General features: G+C 41.0%; 1 protein-coding gene across 2 annotated transcripts; it reads left to right on the top strand.

Annotated features, from left to right (window-relative positions):
• The first annotated feature begins 1,013 nt into the window (after positions 1-1,013).
• Positions 1,014-21,576, top strand: clk4b (CDC-like kinase 4b). 2 transcript variants are annotated; one of them, XM_060936370.1, is made up of 13 exons: positions 1,014-1,121; positions 1,840-2,023; positions 11,179-11,395; positions 13,455-13,545; positions 14,054-14,120; positions 14,248-14,364; positions 18,873-19,039; positions 19,249-19,343; positions 19,447-19,576; positions 19,662-19,744; positions 19,867-19,946; positions 21,096-21,186; positions 21,303-21,576. In XM_060936370.1, exons 2-13 carry the CDS (start codon positions 1,845-1,847, stop codon positions 21,450-21,452), a joined length of 1,467 nt encoding a protein of 488 aa, XP_060792353.1. In that variant the 5' UTR covers positions 1,014-1,121; positions 1,840-1,844; the 3' UTR covers positions 21,453-21,576. The 2 variants fall into 2 exon arrangements, with proteins under 2 accessions (XP_060792353.1, XP_060792354.1); XM_060936371.1 differs by lacking the exon at positions 1,014-1,121 and adding an exon at positions 1,152-1,233.
• Positions 21,577-22,038: the final 462 nt, after the last annotated feature.

The following is a 22,038-nucleotide window of genomic DNA, read 5'->3' as shown; positions in this document are numbered from 1 at the left end:
CATGTTTAGATACGGCTTCTTCTTTGAACTATAGAGTTTTAGCTGGCGACTGCGGATGGCACGGTGAATTGTGTTCACAGATAATGTTCTCTGGAAATATTCCTGAGCCCATTTTGTGATTTCCAATACAGAAGCATGCCCGTATGTGATGCAGTGCCGTCTAAGGGCCTGAAGATCACGGGCACCCAGTATGGTTTTCCGGCCTTGACCCTTACGCACAGAGATTCTTCCAGATTCTCTGAATCTTTTGATGATATTATGCACTGTAGATGATATGTTCAAACTCTTTGCAGTTTTACACTGTTGAACTCCTTTCTGATATTGCTCCACTATTTGTCGGCGCAGAATTAGGGGGATTGGTGATCCTCTTCCCATCTTTACTTCTGAGAGCCGCTGCCACTCCAAGATGCTCTTTTTATACCCAGTCATGTTAATGACCTATTGCCAATTGACCTAATGAGTTGCAATTTGGTCCTCCAGCTGTTCCTTTTTTGTACCTTTAACTTTTCCAGCCTCTTATTGCCCCTGTCCCAACTTTTTTGAGATGTGTTGCTGTCTCGAAATTTAAAAATGTCTCACTTTCGACATTTGATATGTTGTCTATGTTCTATTGTGAATACAATATCAGTTTTTACAATTTGTACTTTGTCCCGACGTTTTTGGAATTGGGGTTGTATTGTATGCTAATTACACATAGCACCTTACTGCTCTCTGGGTTTAATATTTATGTTCTGAATTGTTTGTTTTGTTGAGGAATTATTTTTGTTTTTAACTGTTCTGTTTGTACCTCAGGGAGTGCTGTCTGACTCCAATACCATGACAGTAAAGCTATCTGAATCTGCTGGTGATTTTCATTTATTTGTAATATAACAAAAGTCAAACCAAGGCTGTTTACACAATCACCTTACCCGCCCTATATACGTGCACTACGTGGAGTTGGAAATCAAGGCTTATGCACCCTACCTAGTGCACTCCATACTGTCATGGCGCGCTATTTGGAGTTCACCCAAAGTCTTTCCTGAGCTAGCTGTAAACGCTTGCGGTTCGTTGTGGAAAGTGCAGTGTCTCCTTTCACGACTTGTTATAAATTCTTGTTTGGGATGAGGATATTTTAAGTTGAGGTAACTTTATATTTTATTTTATACGTTTGTTTACTCATTAGCTCTGGGAGTAAACCAGGGCGCTAAAGCTAACCGGCTAGCAAGTTCTACGTCTGTTTCAGACTTAAGCTAAGTAAGCTAATGTCAAATTTCTAACTAGATTAGAGTTAAAATGAGCATTTTTTTGTGTGTTAACATAATTAAAGTGAGTGTGTAGTTTTATAAAGTCAAGTTGTCACTTTTAATAGATATCTAGTATGCTTGGCTAAGTTTATTGTTTGCTAAGTCGAATCCTGATAACGTGTGATACAGGAAATAATTAAAAATGAATGATACACACACCGGAAGTGATATGTAGGTGTCACTGATTGTGTGTAATTATGAAGACTTTTTTTATTATTTCTCTTCTTTCAAATTTTTTTTTAAGTAAACTAATTGAACTGAGAAATAGTTTTTTTTTTTAAACTGAAATCTTTGCTTATAAATATCAATCAGTTTATTGAGTTAAGTATTGCTCAATAGTTTTATTTAATCAGGTTAAGAAGAGCAGGTCAGGACTGTGACCTGTAACCTTCAGGTCATCAGTCAGCTCTTGGCACTTAATATCAGACAGTGATCAGTTGGTGTGGGGATTTTACAGCCTTGCTAGGGACAAGGAGTGGCTTTGGTGTCGAGTTCCTTGTTGTAAAACGTTTTTATGACTACATCTTCTTCTATATTTCTCTACCTATTTTGGCAGGACACATGTGGCGCTCTAAGCAAATGCGCTGTCCTGATGGACAGAGGACGGAGAGGTGGAGATGGGAAGAGGAGGAAGAAGAAGGCAGGAGTGTGGAGGTTCACAAGCGTCCAAAGAGGAACTCGTGCAGCAGTGAGAGAGACAGGAGACCAGGACAGTTCCACCACTACAGAACGTACGAAAGGTACTTCGAACATAGAACAGTATACACTGGGCTACTTCTCATTGTGCTTAGTCATGTTTTTCCTCCTTGCATTCAGCGAGAGAATAAGAGTTTATAAGGTTCAGTATAAAGTATACACATGTTGGGCTGGTTTAAAGGGAATTGTGTGTCTGTTTATTTATTTGTGAGGTTTAAACCTTAAAAACCTTGAAAATCTGCTTTAGTCAGAAGGTGTTGATTTAATTTTAGCTGTAATCAAATCACAGGTGTAGGAATTACAATTAATGCACTCATTCGAATACGTTATCGTCCCTATTGCAGCAACTCGTTCAAAGGGGTTTGGAGGTTTAGTAATAAATGGATAAAAAGTGTGTTGAAAACATGTTACGATGTTGAAGGTTTATGTGAGGAGATGTTTAACATTTTAAGGAAGGAGTCTCCAGTGTGAGTGCTGTGTAACAGTCAGTAGGAAGTACTCCTGGAACAGGGGCGTCTTCAGGACTGTTGTATTTTCAGATCTTTAAGTCTTAATGTGAAAAAAGAATAAGTTGAGGCTGGTGAGGGAATGACTGTTTATAGCTGCTATAAAGCCTAGGTCACAACCGGCCATTCGTGCTCCTATGGCCGGTCTACGTGCAAGAAACGCACGGAGGGCGCGCGTGTGACGTGCTGATTTTCGAGCCGTAGACTGGCCGCAGACCGGCCACAGAGGTTCTTTGTCATGTCATTTTTCATTTTATTTATTTATTTTTTGTGTGTGTTTGTGTAGTTTGATGTTTGTTTGAGTGTTTTGTCCGCCGGTTGTGGTGTAGCTCTGGACCCAGTTTTGGGCGTTGGTTCCCTCCAGGCCTTGGTTCGCTGTGGGTGATGCCTGCGCTCCCAGCTGTGGACTGCAGTGAGCTCGCTGCTCATTTAACATTCGTGGTTGTCCAGCGCTCTGCGCTTTAATGCTTGGCGTGATGTTCCGAGCGATGTTGCTCGGTGACGTGCAGGCGGTTTGGGACACACCAGCGCTCTGCGTGGCGGAGCTTCTGTGCTGGCTTTGTGGATCCACAGCGTGGTGTTTGAGCGATGTGGCTGACAGCGTCACGGCGGCTGTGCTGGAGATGTGGGACTCGTTTTCATGCGCCTTTTGGTGGGACTGTGGCTGCTACACCACTGGAATTACATCCTGACCCCTACTTGGTGGACTTTTTACTTTTATTTTTTATTATTTATTTATTCATTTATTTATTTATTATTTTTTATTGTTCTTTTTTTTTTCTTTGTCTATAATTGTAAAGCGTCCTTGGGTTTCTTGAAAGGCGCTATATAAGTTGAACTTATTATTATATTATTATGTCAAACAAACTCTACGGGCGCTTACGTTTTTTCAGGTTGCAAGGCAAACTTACGGCCAACATGCGTCTTTCTCCATGAACAAAAAAAAAAAAAACGCAGTGATTTGGGAAACGCCAAAAATCGCATGGCCAAAAAAATCGTACATCCGGTTGTGACCTAGGCTTAATGTAAGTGATAACAGGAACCAAGTTGTTGTGAGGATGAGGACATTCCATTAAACTATAAATACTTAAAACACATGATGATTTGTTCATTAACAAATTAACAATTGTAACTGTTGGGCAGTTGCTGTAGTATAAGAAGAATTAAACACTTCGAGACATGCTGTTCTTGGAAAGCAATCAACTTCAGGATGTCAGAGTCTCTGTTTTTACATTTCCACTGCTCCAAATATGGATGCATTTAAGACAGCTACTAATGCATATTTTTTGGACATAATTATTACCTCGCCCGCTACGGAGTAAGCTGGGCGAGGTATCGTTTGCAGTCGGGATTGTTTTTTTGCTAACGATAAGGGAAAACAGCTGGATCAATCTTCATGAAACTTTCAGGATAGATGGGCATTGGTCTCAAATAGAACCTCCAACATTTTGAGGGTCATCCGGTCAAGGTCACCAAAAAGGTCAAAATCATTTTAGTTGTGTCTGCTGCCTCATATAGAGGCACTAGCCACTACGTCATCATGCTGTAAGAGTCGCGCACTGCGCATACGCATACACGTGTTCCGATTAAAATGGCCGGTGCGCGTATACAATTTGGTTTATCATTCGAAATAAATGGACGAGACTAAAGAAATCGCTTTCAGACATGTTTATGCTTATTACAGAGGGAAAGTGCGTTCCACTGAGCTCTAGCGCCGGGCCATTTCCGGGAAATAAGAGTTTGGGTCATGGCGACAGCGTGTGTATGTCAGCCTCGGTTCAGAGGTTTCAGTTTTGAAAACTATAAGAGGTAAGAGTAGAATAATATAAAGTACAGACGCTTGGCATATTTTACTTCTGTGATTTTTTTTAAATTGTTCACTTTTGGATTACGCTTCATTTTTGTGGCTACTGGCTCATAGAGTAAATATATATGCTATATTTACTGTATGGACATGGGATCAGAAAACTATTTTATTTATAAACAGTGGCCACATGGGCCCATAGTGTACCTTTTTTTTTTTTTTTCACAATATCTTCCTTCATGGGCGGCACGGTGGTGTAGTGGTTAGCGCTGTCGCCTCACAGCAAGAAGGTCCTGGGTTCGAGCCCCGGGGCCGGCGAGGGCCTTTCTGTGCGGAGTTTGCATGTTCTCCCCGTGTCCGCGTGGGTTTCCTCCGGGTGCTCCGGTTTCCCCCACAGTCCAAAGACATGCAGGTTAGGTTAACTGGTGACTCTAAATTGACCGTAGGTGTGAATGTGAGTGTGAATGGTTGTCTGTGTCTATGTGTCAGCCCTGTGATGACCTGGCGACTTGTCCAGGGTGTACCCCGCCTTTCGCCCGTAGTTAGCTGGGATAGGCTCCAGCTTGCCTGCGACCCTGTAGAAGGATAAAGCGGCTAGAGATAATGAGATGAGATGAGAGATCTTCCTTCATATTCATCATAAGTGGTACCGGATGAGGTTTGTTTTGCCTGGCAGCACTTGTTAAATAATAATGTTGTTGTTGTCAAATTAATTAGTCATTATTGCTTATTTGTGATGTAATAGTCATGTGCCTTGTGTGATGGGTCGCTTTTCATCTAGTTTGATGGCTCTTATCAGGCCCTAGAATCACTTCTGTTAAGAAAAAAAAAAGTCGCACCGTCCTGTTTTTGATTATTTTCCTTTAACAGCGCACACACACCCTTGTGTGGGGTGGGGTGGGGTGGGTTTGGTGTCGTGTCCTCACCCCCCAGATTCCTGAAGCGGACTTGAATCTAATTGATAAAAGGGTGTGTTGATTAGTTCTCTGTACCTGAAGCTCTGACAGCAGTGCTGGCTCGAAAGCAAATCACACGTTTGTATTAATGCAATCATTCTATTATATTTTTTTTGTGGGGGTGTTGAACAACTCCTTCACTAAGACTGTATGATGGGCGCTTCATACAATTTCAGCTGAAGAACAGATTGATTGATTTTTTTTTTTATGTTATCTATAACTGTTCTTCTGCCTGTACTGTATCTGTTGTTTGATTTTTAAACAGTTATGAAGAATGCAGTCTGTGTCTCACTGCCTTCAACAAACATGTTTCTTTAAATTTTCCCCCACAGGAAAGGCTTTTGGATGCATGACTTTTTTTTTTTTTCCCCTCCCTCAATAACATTGCAAACTTTTTTTTTTGTCGTCTTAACTTCAAAAGAGTAAAAAAGAGGCTGGTGAGTAGCTAGATGACTGTAGATGGCTGCTAAAGCTTAAGTGATAACAGGAGCTAACTTGTTTCTCTGACGTTCAACATCATTAAATGTATCTATAAATGGATAAATAGCACAAAGTGTCAGGGTGGGCCCCCCCCCCCCCCCCCCCCCCCAAAAAAAAAAAAAAAACATTGATGGTTTTGCCAAATTGCTGTGGTCTAAGAGGAATAAAACACATCTGGACTTTACTAAAGGGGACACGTCATCACTTCGTCACTGATCATCTTCCCTGATGTGTTTTATTCCTTACTTTATTTATAGCCTGTTAACAAGGAGAAAATGTAGAGCTCTGCTTGTAATCTTGCATCTTGTATCTTTAGTTTTGTTTTAATACATGTTGTAAATACTTTGGCGTCGACTCTGATACTTAAAAAAAAAAAGAAATACTGTCTATGTAATTAAGCTTTAGCCAAAATTAACTCGTGCTGACAGTTCAGAGAATCCTGTGAATGAGCGATCGTTCATCTGCTGATTAGTTTCCCAGACTGAAATGTTATGTTATCTTCGGTTTGGATTTACAGGACCAGTCGAAAGTTTGGACACCTTTCTAGTTCAATGTGTTTTCTTTATTTTTATGAATTAAGTCACTTCATGTCTTGAAGTAATGATGGATGTCGTTTCTCTTTACTTACCGTATTTATCCTTATAGAAGCGCCCTCCCTATTTGACACGCCTCCACGATTTTCAGAGCTAGAATAGTATTTACCAACCATTTTCTTCATTTAACAAACTTTAAATCCAACAAACCACAACAGAGACGTTCAATTTCACCGCTGATTTTTTTTACCGGAAATCGCGTTAGTAAACATGGACAGTATAAAATACGGACATTCACTCTGCTGTGGATATCAATACGGGTGGAGACGTACCTTTTGTTTGCACCACTCTTGTACACGTTTACGGTGAAGATTAAATGTTTTTGCAGCTAAGTGTTTGCCTTTCTGCTCTGCCAGTTCTACAACCTTTAACTTAAAACTAGCGGTGAAGGATCGTTTTGAGGACGACATTTTGTTTTGTGAGCTCATAAACATCGACGATGACGTGAATTGTGACGTCACTACAAATAGTTTACTTACCAATGTTATCCTTATAAGCGAGCTGAACATTGTTTAATTGACTTTTTGGACATTTAACTGTATTTTCATGTGTTTCAAAATAAATGTTTTAAATTCCGATGATTTTGTCATGTTCGATTTTTGTCATTTAAGGGTCGAAATTGACGCTCCCCCTTCATGTTTTGCATCGCGCCCGGGTGCGTTTATTAGGATAAATACGGTAGTTGAACAGTTCTTGACATAATATGGAGTACTACAGTTGTGGTGTGGAATAGGGCTATTTATTTATTTAGTAGATTTATTATTGTTTACTGTTTGATTTCAAACAGTAGCACCAAGTTGGCTATAAGCCACGTATGACGAGATATAACTTTTATTCTATCCACATTCACTGGATTTTGAGAAACGGGGCATTTTTATTTTCATTTTTTGCAAATTTGATAACTTTCTACAAAATGTCCGACAAATCATTTCTGCGTAGGCAGACTTCTTAAACTATCAATGGCTGCACGAATTGACTTTTTAGTGGGGTGGGGTTTTTTTTGTTTGTTTGTTTTGGGTTTTTTGGTAGAAAGTGCTGTCATGCTGAGGTATAGAATAGCTTTAGACATTTATTTAATTCTTCGTTGGACATTTCAGTGATGCAATTTTCAAACTTCTTTGAGCTTTTTAACCAGTTTAAAAAAATTCAGCAAGTTTTAATGCTTAAAGATGAATGTAAACAAACTGACGAAATGACCTAGGAGCAATTTGTGAAAAATGCAATAATAATTCTTGGAAAAGAAAAAAAAATTGTTCTTACCAACAAACACTTTCTTTCCATATTTTGTTCCCTTTTTTTTTTTTGTATTTTTTGGTGGTTTGGTTTTTTGAGTAGAGGTTTTATTTCATCCTCAGTTGGTTCAGAGCAATTCCAGCGTTATGGACGTGACACTTGAACTCAAAATGGCAACAAATGACCCAGTGCATGTTTTATTGTCTCCCAGTATTTAAACAGGTGTTGCATATTTTAAGGCTGTACCATACTGGAGAAGTGATAGAACAAGAACAATTCCCATAGTACATCTAGGGCATGCCAGAAAACGCCAATAAAAGATGCGTTATGGATGTGACAGAAAAAATATCACTTTTCTTGGGTGACTGTACATTTTTATCAAACTCTGTGAAATTGTAAACCTAATGTCGAAATGGAGATATCCATTTGATAGAGGGGTCCAAGGTGAATATTAAAAAATCTTTGTTTAAAATATTTTGTGTTTCATGCAGAGTTTCGGAAGGAAAAGTCAGCGTTATGGATGTGACGAAATTCCGTTATGGATGTGACGCATCTGAAATAGACATGGCATATGTTTAGAAAATCAGCAGTTTAACCACCATAACCCTTTGAAAAACTCTCTAAATATCAGCTAAAACTATCAAAGTTCTTAAATAATATTTAGGATGGCTATTGTTTTGCTGTTTTGTGGATTTTAGCATACATTTCTCTGGCTTGTGGCAATAATATAGAATTGTACATGATCAAAGTTGATTTTAGCTTGGGTTTTACATTATAAGAAAGAAAGACTGACAGTGACACATTAGGTTGGTTACAAATTGGTTCAACTTATTCACATCTGTAAAATACAGGCCTAGGTGATATCTCTGGGAGTGGTTTTGATGTATTACATGTTGCCTTATTTTTGCATGGTGAGGTTGACATTTACATGGAATTGCCCTTCAGCAAAATGCTCCGCCATTTTGTTTTTTCTACTCACGGAATACAGTGGTACTTGAAAGTTTGTGAACCCTTTAGAATTTTCTATATTTCTGCATAAATATGACCTAAAACATCATCAGATTTTCACACAAGTCCTAAAACTGGATAAAGAGAACCCAGTTAAACAAATGAGACAAAAATATTATACTTGATCATTTATTTATTGAGGAAAATGATCCAATATTACATATCTGTGAGTGGCAAAAGTATGTGAACCTTTGCTTTCAGTATCTGGTGTGACCCCCTTGTGCAGCAATGACTGCAACTAAATGTTTGCGGTAACTGTTGATCAGTCCTGCACACCGGCTTGGAGGAATTTTAGCCCATTCCTCCGTACAGAACAGCTTCAACTCTGGGATGTTGGTGGGTTTCCTCACATGAACTGCTCGCTTCAGGTCCTTCCACAACATTTCCATTGGATTAAGGTCAGGACTTTGACTCGGCCATTCCAAAACATTAACTTTATTCTTCTTTAACCATTCTTTGGTAGAACGACTTGTGTGCTTAGGGTCGTTGTCTTGCTGCATGAGCCACCTTCTCTTGAGATTCAGTTCATGGACAGATGTCCTGACATTTTCCTTTAGAATTCGCTGGTATAATTCAGAATGCATTGTTCCGTCAACGAAGGCAAGCCGTCCTGGCACAGATGCAGCAAAACAGGCCCAAACCACGATACTACTACCACCATGTTTCACAGATGGGATGAGGTTCTTATGCTGGAATGCAGTGTTTTCCTTTCTCCAAACATAACACTTCTCATTTAAACCAAAAAGTTCTATTTTGGTCTCATCCGTCCACAAAACATTTTTTCCAATAGTCTTCTGGCTTGTCCACGTGATCTTTAGCAATGCTCTTTTTGGAGAGCAGTGGCTTTCTCCTTGCAACCCTGCCATGCACACCACTGTTGTTCAGTGTTCTCCTGATGGTGGACTCATGAACATTAACATTAGCCAATGTCAGAGAGGCCTTCAGTTGCTTAGAAGTTACCCTGGGGTCCTTTGTGACCTCGCCGACTATTACACGCCTTGCTCTTGGAGTGATCTTTGTTGGTCGACCACTCAGAAATCTCCTTTGTTTGTGCCATGATACACTTCCACAAACATGTATTGTGAAGATCAGACTTTGATAGATCCCTGTTCTTTAAATAAAACAGGGTGCCCACTCACACCTGATTGTCATCCCATTGATTGAAAACACCTGACTCTAATTTCACCTTCAAATTAACTGCTCATCCTAGAGGTTCACGTACTTTTGCCACTCACAGATATAATATTGGATCATTTTCCTCAATAAATAAATGACCAAGTATTATAATTTTGTTTCATTTGTTTAACTGGGTTCTCTTTATCTACTTTTAGGACTTGTGTGAAAATCTGATGATGTTTTAGGTCATATTTATGTAGAAATATAGAAAATTCTAAAGAGTTCACAAGCTTTCAAGCACCAGTGTATGAGCGGATAGCCTAGTGGTAGCCAGAGTGCATGATTGCTCATATCCAGTGAGTGTGGATAGAATATCAAAGCATATTTTGCTGCTAGAGCTCGTAACTTGGAATTTTCATACTTTGACTAGAGGAAAAACAAAAGACTGTGTGCTGGGAGCTTGGAATTCCTTCTCAATAAATCAAGGTCTCTTCAATCCTGAGTTCAGTATATGACGACAAATCAGCGTGGCCTCTCGTATCCACACCGTCAACCACAATTAAGAATTCTCTTCACTAATGTAAATGAGTTCATAGTCGTATTTTATTCTAGATCAATCAACACGACACATTTGTTGGTTGAATCCCTAACACTCGCTGTACAAGTCACTGTTTTGAGAAGGTAAGTAGCTTGTTGCAAATAAAATGCATGTTAAATGTGTACATTTTATTCCCTCGAATGTTCCAAACTCTAAAATGATGTAATTCCGAGTTTAGATTTCCCAAGTCCGAGTTAATTTGATCGAGGCATTAGATTAACATTTTCCGTTCACTACATAATCAGATTATTGGATTAAAACCTGAGTCTTCGTTGCATTTTATTGAATTTTCATCGTGAAATGGCTTTGTCCGATTTAAAATATCAGCTGTTTGCTTGAGTCACTTTTTAAACTTTTTTTGAAAACAGGTATTATTAATGTGCATATAAACACACTTTGTACTGATTTTGGAAAGTCAATCAAATCCTGCCATTCTAAGACACTTGGAGGCTCAACCCGTCTTGTAGGTTAGACAGATAAATTCAGTGAGCAGAATGCCATGCATGCTGCTGTCGAGTAACGAGATCCAAGGCATCCTGTGTTTAAGGTTTTACTGTTACAACGTTTGACAGGTTAAAACATGGCTTTCCTGAAGCTATGTGTAAAAGGGGAGGTGTTTCTAGGGCTTGCTCTAAGTTTAGCCTCCGTTTAGGATCCCTCCCTCCTGGAAAGACACTCGATGCTTTTTGACGTCGGGGCAGGGCAAGATGGTGCGTTCCTCACGCGCTTGCTGAAAGAAGTAATTAATTAAACAAAACGGAGAGACGTGCGCTTGTGTGTCGAGGTAGAGATAAAATCGGAGACATGTCCTTTTCGCAGATGGCAGCTTTGCAGGTCGTCCAGGAGAAGAAGGTATCGCGTGTTTTGTATTATTTCCGTGACTGTGGATTGTGGTGTCTGTGCAGGTGTAAGAAAAGTTCAAGGGGGCTGGAGGACACAGAACGCAAGGCAACAGAGCCCGGGCTGAAGCCGTGGGGCCATGAGACGAGAGCGGCTGGCCGAGCCGTTCCTGAGAAGGAGCAGGGCCGGGATAGGCATTGGCACCACTACAGCAAATCCTTGGCTCGATGCAGTAGCAGAGAGCAGCAGCGCTCTAAACACCACAACGGCCATTCACACTCGGTAAACGCTCATTAAACCTCTAATACAGTGAGTCTTTTCTGTCCTATGATTTGTATTTTAGGAAGGTTACCTTGGCCTGATGTGAAGGTAGACTTAATTCACAGTCCTGGATATTTATTTATTAATTTAAAATCAAAATGCAATTGTAAAGTTTTCCGTATAATACAGAATATATGGGTCATTCTAGAATTCAGGGTACATTTCGCGTCTCTGAGATAAACCTCGTATTTATTTTCCACAAAAATGTTGATTGAATCAGTTTTGAACAAAAATGCAAATTATGACACACTTTCACCAACACCAATGCTTGATGTACATTTTAGACCCAATTTATCCATAAAACATGAACTAAATGACTCCCACCCCATCCCCCACATTATTTGCTGTCTTTGACTCCTGATTCATCCATTCAACTCGAATAAACGTGAAGTGATTCAGTCTAACAATCTGTTTTTTGGGGCTTATTCTATTAACTCTTATAAAATCAATTGCACAGAAAGTCTATTTTCTGTATTATGCAAAATTTCAGTCATTTTTTTTTTATTTGTCCTGTTGTAAAATCCACAAAGACTTTTAATAATACGCATGACACTTGCACTGAGGTTACGTTTACATTAGACCGTATCTGTCTCGTTTTCTTCGCGGATGCACTGTCCGTTTACATTAAACCACCTGGAAACGCCGGGAAACGGGAATCCGCCAGCGTCCACGTATTCAATCTAGATCGTATCTGGTCCGGTGCTGTGTAAACATTGAGATACGCGAATACGCTGTGCTGAGCTCTAGCTGGCGTTGGTCATGTGACGCGACTGCTGAAAAACGGCGCGGACTTCCGCCTTGTATCACCTTTCATTAAAGAGTATGAAAATACTGCAAATACTGATGCAAATACTGCCCATTGTGTAGTTATGATTGTCTTTAGGCTTGCCATCCTTCCACTTGCAAGTGTTAAGTGATATGCGCTGGGATCACACACACAGCGGCTCAGTCCCGAATCACTGCTTGTGCACTTCACTCGCACACACTGTGAGCTGCGCAGGGCCGGAGTGCGCACCCTCCAGAGGGCACTCGCTGTTCAGGGCGGAGTGATTTGGAGCGCAGGATGCCTGCGGAGCCGAGCGTATCCGCGTATTGGTATTGTTGTGTGCACGCGAATCGTGTATTGGTGTTGCTGTGTGCACGCTAATCGTTTTAAAAACGTTAATCTGATGATCCGCTGATACGGTCTAATGTAAACATGGGCTGAGTGATGTCAGTTCCTCTGGTGGGAAAGTTCAGAAAGGCAGTGAAGTCCGTTATGTTTTTTTTTTTTTTTTTTTCCTCTCGTTAATTTGAACAAAATGTTGAGGATTTTACACCAACAGTAGATTAATGATTCGTCAACTCTGTTATTGCGATATTGGAGTGAATCTCTCACTCTTTTTAAAAAAAAAAAAAAAGAAAATTGATTTAAAATCCATAAAATTTCTGTTTTTATACATGCCATGTGGTAGCTAGTGTAAGGTTAGCATATGGAGTTAAGAGACAAAATGGTGGGAAATGTCAACTCTGTTATCGCCAGTTCTGTTAACGGAGTTGACAATGACTAACAATCAACACTTGGAATGTACCCGCAATTATAGAATGGGTCGTGTATTTTAATAATATATATATTTTTAAAAAATAGTGAGTATCCTAGGGTTAAGTATGCTGCTTTGGGTCCAGGTTCCTAAAAGGGCATGTCGCTTTTGGGGAACTCGATAAATTTAGAGTACTGTGGTCCAATGTCTGTTGTTTTATTACTCCAAGTCTCTTGTCTGAAAATGTTGCCATGTGTTTCTTCTGTAACACACACTATGTTGGCCCTGTGCCGTTTTCTCGGGACTGAATTTGAAATTCCTGCTGCTGCCGCTGTGGGCTTCCAAACGTGTCCCGTTCCCTCCCTCACCTTCACCAACCCTCCTTCCTGAATGAATAAATGAATGGCACGTTCTGACTGGTGTATGATGATGATGATGGTGGTGGTGGTGGTGGTGATGATGCTGGTGTCCATGAACGTCATGTCCCTCCCCCGTTCCAGAAAAGTCATCGCAGGAAAAGAAGCAGGAGTTTTGAGGATGATGACGAGGGTCACCTGATCTATCACAATGGACAAGTGCTAAGAGCAAGATGTACAGAACACGTATCTTTCTCTGTCTGTTCTGTGTCTAGTGTTTGGGAGATGGGTATGGGGAATTTTTTTTTTTTTAAAGCTAACGTATGAGGTACTACGTTGGGTGTTAAAACAGTTCTCAAAGTATAAACTGTAATAAAAATGTATTGTCGCTTATAGCAGGCATGCACTACAGGATTTTAGCTTTGTTTCATCCCTGACTTGCCCTTTCTGAAAATATTCCACAATGGAAGCAAATTTATGTGAAGTTTTAAGCTTAATCGGAACTAAACGATCATATCATCTGGGTAAGAGGGTAAATTTGGTAACATTTGCCGTTCTGATTGATTTCTAGACCTTGATCTTGTAACACAAAAGCTGACCTTAGGTGCAAGAGTTCACGTCTTCAAATATAGTCATGTAGTGTATGCTCAGCATCTCTAGGTCTTCTTCAAGCGTCTTTTTTCCCCCATATTATCAATAAGCTCTGCTGACTGCTCTCTTTTTATTCTAATTTTTTTTTTTAGATGAGATTGTAAGCACTGTCGGTGAAGGAGCCTTTGGAAAAGTAGTGGAGTGTATTGACCACACAAAGTAAGCTCTTTCTCACTTAAGTGTATGATCAGAAAACATGATGGTTTCATTCCATATGACTGGAACACAACATGCGCACAAACACGATGCTGTCTGGTTTCACTCCTCTTTTACGGCTGTTTGGCAGAGATGGTATCAGGGTGGCCCTGAAGATCATCAAAAACCAGGAGCGCTATCGCGAGGCAGCTCTGATCGAAGTGGAGGTGCTGAAACAGATGAACATGTTGGACGCTGAAAATTGTTTGTAAGTTGTTTTATGAGCTGTTGTTTGAATAATAAAAATAGTTTATAATCAATCATTCGAGAACTATTTAATAATTATGACATGAAATCAAGTCGTACAGTACATGAGGTCTGAGTTGGCTATAAGCCGTGTGCGACGAGATTGAGTGAGTGAAATAACTGGTTTATTCTATCCACATTCACTGGAGTTTGAGAAACTGAGCTTTTTTTTTTTTTTTTTGCAAATTCAATAAATAAAAACTTCATACAAAAAATCATTTCCGCTTAGGTGGACGACACTTTACCCCTTAATGACGACATATGACGCCTTCTGGGCGGCACGGTGGTGTAGTGGTTAGCGCTGTCGCCTCACGGCAAGAAGGTCCGGGTTCGAGCCCCGTGGCCGGCGAGGGCCTTTCTGTGCGGAGTTTGCATGTTCTCCCCGTGTCCGTGTGGGTTTCCTCCGGGTGCTCCGGTTTCCCCCACAGTCCAAAGACATGCAGGTTAGGTTAACTGGTGACTCTAAATTGACCGTAGGTGTGAATGGTTGTCTGTGTCTATGTGTCAGCCCTGTGATGACCTGGCGACTTGTCCAGGGTGTACCCCGCCTTTCGCCCGTAGTCAGCTGGGATAGGCTCCAGCTTGCCTGCGACCCTGTAGAACAGGATAAAGCGGCTAGAGATGATGAGATGTTCTAAGGGGGAACAGTATATAAATATACTGAGGGTGGCTGTAGCGACGACATTAAAGTGCATATCACGGGTAAATTCAGGAGCCAGATCAATGTAATTCTCCTATTTGATATTAAACTTTGGTCAAATATCTGTCACATTTTGCATTTTGTGCAATTTTTTTTTTACCTTGTGCAATACCAGAAAAATTCAGTTGAAATCAAGTAATTTGAGGCGAATTGGTCCGCCTCTGAAAAATCTTGGCATTTGGATTTCCCGGCAAACATTGATTTTCGTGACGTCGTGTGCGGGACACCTCCTTCTGAATCCTACGTCAGCGCTGGTTTGTTTATGAGAAAACGACCTGGTGGTTTTCTGCAAATTTCTTCAACGTTATCGCGTAATTATTAAAATGGTTAACAGATGTATCATAGGAGGGTGTAGCAACACCAATCATGATGGGATTAGTACTCATAGTTTCCCAAAAGACCGGACAACGAGAGAGAAATGGTAGTGCTTGGTCTACACAGGCTGTGCACTGAAACCGTGCAAAGCTCTCGCAGCCTGCTGGCGCTTCCACAGATAATGTCACAAATCTGGCTCCAGACTTCCATGGGATTTTTCCAGATGCGTTTTGTTATTTTATTTTTTTCTGCTGTAGACAGATGGCCTTGTGCAAAATTACCCTTCTGGATGAGTGTGTAAAGCAGACCTGGGCATTTTCCGGCCCGCGGGCCGCATCCGGCCCTTTGGTTCATTCTGACCGGCCCGCGTAAGGTTAATTAGAAATTACAAAATAAATGTATTTTCTAATTTTACCTCATGCATGGACTGAATGTGCATTGCTTTTATTTTGAAGTTGTGTTCAACAAAAACACAATGCGCGCGATGTGAACATGACATGAAATCCCACGAAACCTAATCCCGCGATAACTACTTCCGTAATTTGTCCAGACCAACCACAAACTTGTATGTCATCCTTCAAACGGTCCAGCCAATCACATATTGTGACGTCACCAGCAGGCGCCGGAGCCGATCTCCGGCGAAAAGCACCAAATGAGGTGATTAAACTACAAATGTGGGCATCATTATTATAATATGATGTATCTTGTTTGATATTTGGAGTAGAAAGACAATATTGTGATGTCTTTATTGTGTTTTGGGGTGAATGTGACTGAAAAAAAAATGGTACAAACGTTCACATTTTGTTAAGCATTGTTTTGGGAAATTTGATTGAATAAATGACATTTTTTGTAAGGCAACCTCGTTTTTTCCATACTCTTACCAGTCTTAGCAGCTTGTAAAAACAATGATATTTACTGCTTTATATAAAGAAATACAATTAATATTATGCAGAATTTAGTTCAGCCTTTTGGTCCGGCCCTCCACAAAATTTTCTGTTTCTAATGTGGCCCCGTGGAAAAAATAATTGCCCACCCCTGGTGTAAAGGGACATACTTTCATATAAAAAAAAAACAAAAACGAAATTGGTCCAGAATATGCACTTTAAGGGGTAAAGAGTTAACCTATCAATGGCTGCACGAATTGATTTTAGTGTTTTTTTTTTATAGAAAGTGCCGTCATGCCGAAGTATAGAATAGCTTTAGACGTTTATTTAATTCTTTCTTGGACATTTCAGTTCTGTAATTTTCAGACGACTTTGGGCTTTTGAACCAGTCTAAAAATGTTCAACAAATTTCAATGCTTAAAGATGAAGAATGTAAACAAACCGGCGAAATGACAGGAGCAATTTGTGAAAAATGGGGGGGGGGTCTCAAGTAGAGTTTTTATTTCGTCTTCGGTTGGTTCAGCAAAACACTCCACCATTTTGTTTTTCTCAACTTCATGGTATCTCATTATCTCTAGCCGCTTTATCCTGTTCTACAGGGTCGCAGGCAAGCTGGAGCCTATCCCAGCTGACTACGGGCGAAAGGCGGGGTACACCCTGGACAAGTCGCCAGGTCATCACAGGGCTGACACATAGACACAGACAACCATTCACACTCACATTCACACCTACGGTCAATTTAGAGTCACCAGTTAACCTAACCTGCATGTCTTTGGACTGCGGGGGAAACCGGAGCACCCGGAGGAAACCCATGCGGACACGGGGAGAACATGCAAACTCCACACAGAAAGGCCCTCGCCGGCCACGGGGCTCGAACCCAGACCTTCTTGCTGTGAGGCGACAGTGCTAACCACTACACCACCGTGCCGCCACACTTCACGGTATATGAGCTGATTTCCTAGTAGTAGAGAATAAACATACACTGTTCAGCCATAACATTAAAAACACTGACAGGTGAAGAAGTGAATAACATTTGATTATCTCAAGGGGTGGGATATATTGGGCAGCAAGAAAGAGAACAGTCAGTTCTTGAAGTTGACGTGTTGGAAGCAGGAAAAATGGCGAGCGTAAGGATCCGAGTGACTTTGACAAGGGCCAAATTGTGATGGCAAGATGACTGGGTCTGAGCATCTTCAAAATGGCATGTCTTGTGAGGTGTTCCCGGTATGCGGTGGTTAGTACCAAACAAAAGTAGTCCAAGGAGGGACAACCTGTGAACCAGAGACAGGTTCATGGGTGTTGAAGGCTCATTGATTTGATTCGCATGGGGCATAAAGGCTAGCTCATACGGTCCAATCCCACAGAAGAGCTACTGGAGCACAAACTGCTGAAAAAGTTAATGCTGGCGAAAACAGAAAGATGTCACCCTACAAGATATGCCATTTTGATGATGATGATGCCCTTTATTGTCACTAGTCACATGTACCAGCGAAATTAGCCGTCAACCGTACGTATTACTGTACAATTAGCCGTACATATTACCGTACAATTAGCCGTACATATACAACATACAATTGACATAGGGTAGACAGGACAGGAAGACAGGGATAAAGATAAAAAGGAAACACAACATGAGGAGAGATAAGGAAAAAAGAACCCCCCACCCCCACTATGCTCCTGTCAGGAGTACAGTGTGAGAACATTTAAAAAACCTTTGCATAAGCACACAACAAAACAAGTACACTTTAAACACGGGACTTGAGGGGGGGAGGGGGAGGAGGTAATCCAGCGCAAGCAAGCAGCCGTCCGCTCCTGCAGCCATGAAGGCGCTGGTCACGCACCCGCTTGTCACACTGGGGGTAAAAATGGCGACCGCGGAGAGTTAGAGAGGAATGAGAGTGTCTCCCGGCAGTGACCTTCAGGGGGAAATGTTTCTCAGCAACGGCCTGAACCAAGGCCGGTTCTGTCTCAGGGCGCCGAATGTTGATAAGATATAAATTGTTTTGGTCTTTTCAGACGCAGTCTTTGCACGTCCACACGTCCATATCTGTCCATTCCGTCCATTCTTTTGAAATTGATCTCCGAAAAACGCATTCCTTGCAAAGCTGAAAGCTGCTCCGAGATAACAAGCATTTTGTGGTTAAAGTTCTGAATGTCCACAGTTCAAGTGCCAACAGCTTTGCCCACCACTCCAATCATATCGGGCAGCTTTGTGGGGCTTTGAACAGCTGTCACCGTTGTCTGATTTCCTCGATATACCAGGGCAATGCCTAATCCAATCAGCAAAAGTCCTGTAATCATGGTTCCGAATAGGTAGATATCTTCAATGTCCTCCACAGAAAGAATCGCCAGGCACATTTGAGCATTTTGGAGATGCTCAAACCCAGTCATCACAATTCGACTGTTCTCTTGCTGCTTAATATATCCCACCCCTTGACAGGTGCCACTGTAATGACAATGTTATTCACTTCACCTGTCAGTGGTTTTAATGGAATGGCTGATTTTGTGTGTGTGTGTGTGTGTGTGTGTGTGTGTGTGTGTGTGTGTGTGTGTGTGTGTAAAACCTTTTAGTGCGTGTGTACGGATGCTGGACTGGTTCGACTACCACGGTCACATCTGCATCATGTTTGAGTTGTTGGGGCTGAGCACATATGACTTCCTGAAGGAGAATGACTACACGCCCTTTACTGTTGACCAGATCAGACACATGGCAGATCAGATCTTCAGAGCAGTAAACTGTGAGTACATGCCATCGTTTTGTATCTTAACAATATCAGCTTTTCACGAACTGTTGCAGTAAAAACAATACGTCCAGGTACCAATTTTCATGGAGGGTGGGGTTTTTTTGTTGTTGTTTTTTCCTTTTCCTCCCCCTCTGTTTTAATATTTAATTACATGACCATTGATTATGCTCTGTCTTTTTTTTTTTTTTTTTTTTTTTTTTAAGTTCTTCATCAGAATAAACTAACACACACTGACTTGAAACCCGAAAACATTCTCTTTGTGGATCCTGACTGTGACGTAGAATACAGTGCCAAGTTGGTGAGTAAAGCTGACTGGCACTAAAATGTTTAACATTTGCTCATCAACAGTAAATTCCAGAAATTAGGTGATTTAGGCCTGGCTAAAGTTTTTCCTTCAACAGAAATGGGATGAGAGAATGCTGAAGAACCTCAACGTGAAGGTTGTGGACTTTGGTAACGCTACGTATGACCACGAGCACCATACGTCAGTCGTGTCGACACGTCACTACAGAGCGCCTGAGGTTGTCTTGGGTAAGACGCTCCTTCTGTTACTGAGTTTCTTTGAAACGTGAGCAGGAATGCAAATGTGCAATTGGACACTTTTTTAAATTGGCAGAGCTGGGCTGGAACCACGCATGTGACGTTTGGAGTTTGGGCTGCATTCTGATTGAGTACTATCTGGGATTAACACTGTTTCAAGTAAGTGATGGGACAGAAATCTACACAACTCTACAACAGCTTATCCTCAACGTTAATTAACTCTGCTGCAAAACATACCAAGTGTAAAAGAACCTTTAGTGATACTGTGACTGTTGTTATAGACTCATGACAGCAGGGAGCATCTAGCCATGATGGAGAGGGTTCTTGGACCAATACCAGCACACATGCTCCAGCAAACAAGGTAGTGTGAAGTTGTCTCGCAAGCCAGACCTCAAGTTTTCTCTAGAGACTCTGGTTTATTTAATCACTGGCCAAGAACAGTCAACGTTCAGAAAAATAGCTGTTAAAGATGTGATGCCATGTGCTTTGTTCAGTCCGGGAAGTGTAGTGTATTGCTCCAAAAAGTTTATCAAAAGCCAGTATGTGGAAAGCAAAGCAGATGGAAACTATTAAGATTCTGAAGCTCGCGGCCAGAAAAGTATTGGACATTTACTGGGTTGTGTAGATAGGGTGGGGGGTCGTCAGCTAATTAGCTGATCTGTCCATAAGGTCGATGAGCTGTTGCCATGGCGTAGTGTCCGTCATCCACAATTCAGTTAAATCATATGTCCTCTGTCAGTTCTCCACGGATTTCCGTTCCGATTGCTTGTTTTTGTTCGAAAGAACTCGTCACTCTGCGCAAAACTTGGTCGTTGTTTTGTCAAATTTTTTGCTAACGAATTACTATATTTAAGCCAAATTAACGAATTTTCCAGGCCTCTCACTAGAATTTTATCTCCTCTCTTAATTTCTCATCCGATTCCAGTTCTGATCGACGTTTTGGGTAGATCTTCCCTTGAAGAACGAGGGAATTTGTTTGTTGTAAACAATTTGTTTATTTTCAGTTAGATCATATCTCCTCCCTGACTTCTCAATGGATTTCAGTTCTGATTGTTTGTTTTATTTGAAAGAACTCGACCTTCTGCACAAAACTTGGTCATTGTATTGTCTTTTTTTTTTTTTGCTAACAAATTAGCAATTAGGTCGACTTAATACATTTTTCCTCTGACTAGAATTGTATCTCTTCTCTTATTTGTCATGCGAATTCAGTTCTGATCCATGTTTTGGGTCGATCTTCACTCTGGGAACAAAATTTATTCCTTTTGTTGAACCCCCCCCCACCCCCCCCACCCCCCACCCCCATTGCGTTGTAAACAATTTGTCACGGAGGTTGGTCCTTTCTCACGTCGTCACATTTCAGTTCTGTTTGAGGTTTCGGTCGTCATGGTTGTTTTGATGGCAGGCCGGATGAGCGGCTACGTCCTTGATGTTCTGGTATTCGTTATTATGATTCATAATCCTAGTGATTGATGATGCTTTGGAACATGTTGAGCTGTGGTTTGATTTTTAGGAAACAGCACTATGTTCATCATGGCAAACTGGACTGGGATGAGTCCAGTTCATCAGGGAGATATGTAAGGAAGCACTGCAAGCCTCTCAAGGTAACTGCTTTTTACAGAGAAAATTCTGCAACTTTGAATTAAAGATGACTGCAGGACAGCGAGCAAATAAAGCGTGAACATTTTTGATTTGTTGTTTATCTCGATTGTTCTTCCAGCAATACATGTCCTCCAAGGGCTCGGAACATGAGCAGCTGTTCGACCTGCTTCAGAGAATGATGGAGTTTGATGTATCCAAGCGCATCACCCTCGAGGAGGCCATCAAACACCCGTTTTTCACCCCACTTTGGAAAGAGCGTGAAAAGTGAACGTCTGATCACCTGTTTCACCCCTTTACACCTCCCACGGAGACTCCTGCTGACTGTATCAGTCTGCTTTACTGGAGCAATAGATCTAAAAGCTTTGTGTTAATAAAATGAATACAGCTACAAACTGCATGTCTGTGCTTCATTTTAGCTGTGTATTGACCGGCGGTATTAGGTGTACAGATTAAAGAACAAGAATATTGTTCACTTTCTGCTTCAAGGTTGCCTACTTGCTTAATTTTATGGTTTCATGCGTAAAACGTATTTCTCAGGTGAGACTTTTGTGTTAATTAAACTTTACGACATTTTCAGAATCACTATGTGTGGTTTTTTTTTTTTTTTTTTTTTTATAAGGCTTGGAGTTGTTTAAAAAAAAAGACAGGAATAAAGGATTTATTTGCATCCTTGCAGTAACGTTTGTAACGAGTAGGATTTGTCTTACCGCAATTAATTTATTGTATCGGCTGTGCTTCTTGATCGCGTTGGAAATCTACACACTAGACCTGCCCCTTAAAGTTTCCTACAACTCTGAAGGGTGTTATTACTTTTGTAGACTAGCGGTCGATTACAGAAACACTGGAGGAAGAAA

This window comes from Neoarius graeffei, chromosome 12 (genome assembly GCF_027579695.1).
Source record: "Neoarius graeffei isolate fNeoGra1 chromosome 12, fNeoGra1.pri, whole genome shotgun sequence".
In the NCBI taxonomy this organism is placed as follows: domain Eukaryota; kingdom Metazoa; phylum Chordata; class Actinopteri; order Siluriformes; family Ariidae; genus Neoarius; species Neoarius graeffei.
This window is presented reverse-complemented; position numbering and strand designations above follow the sequence as displayed.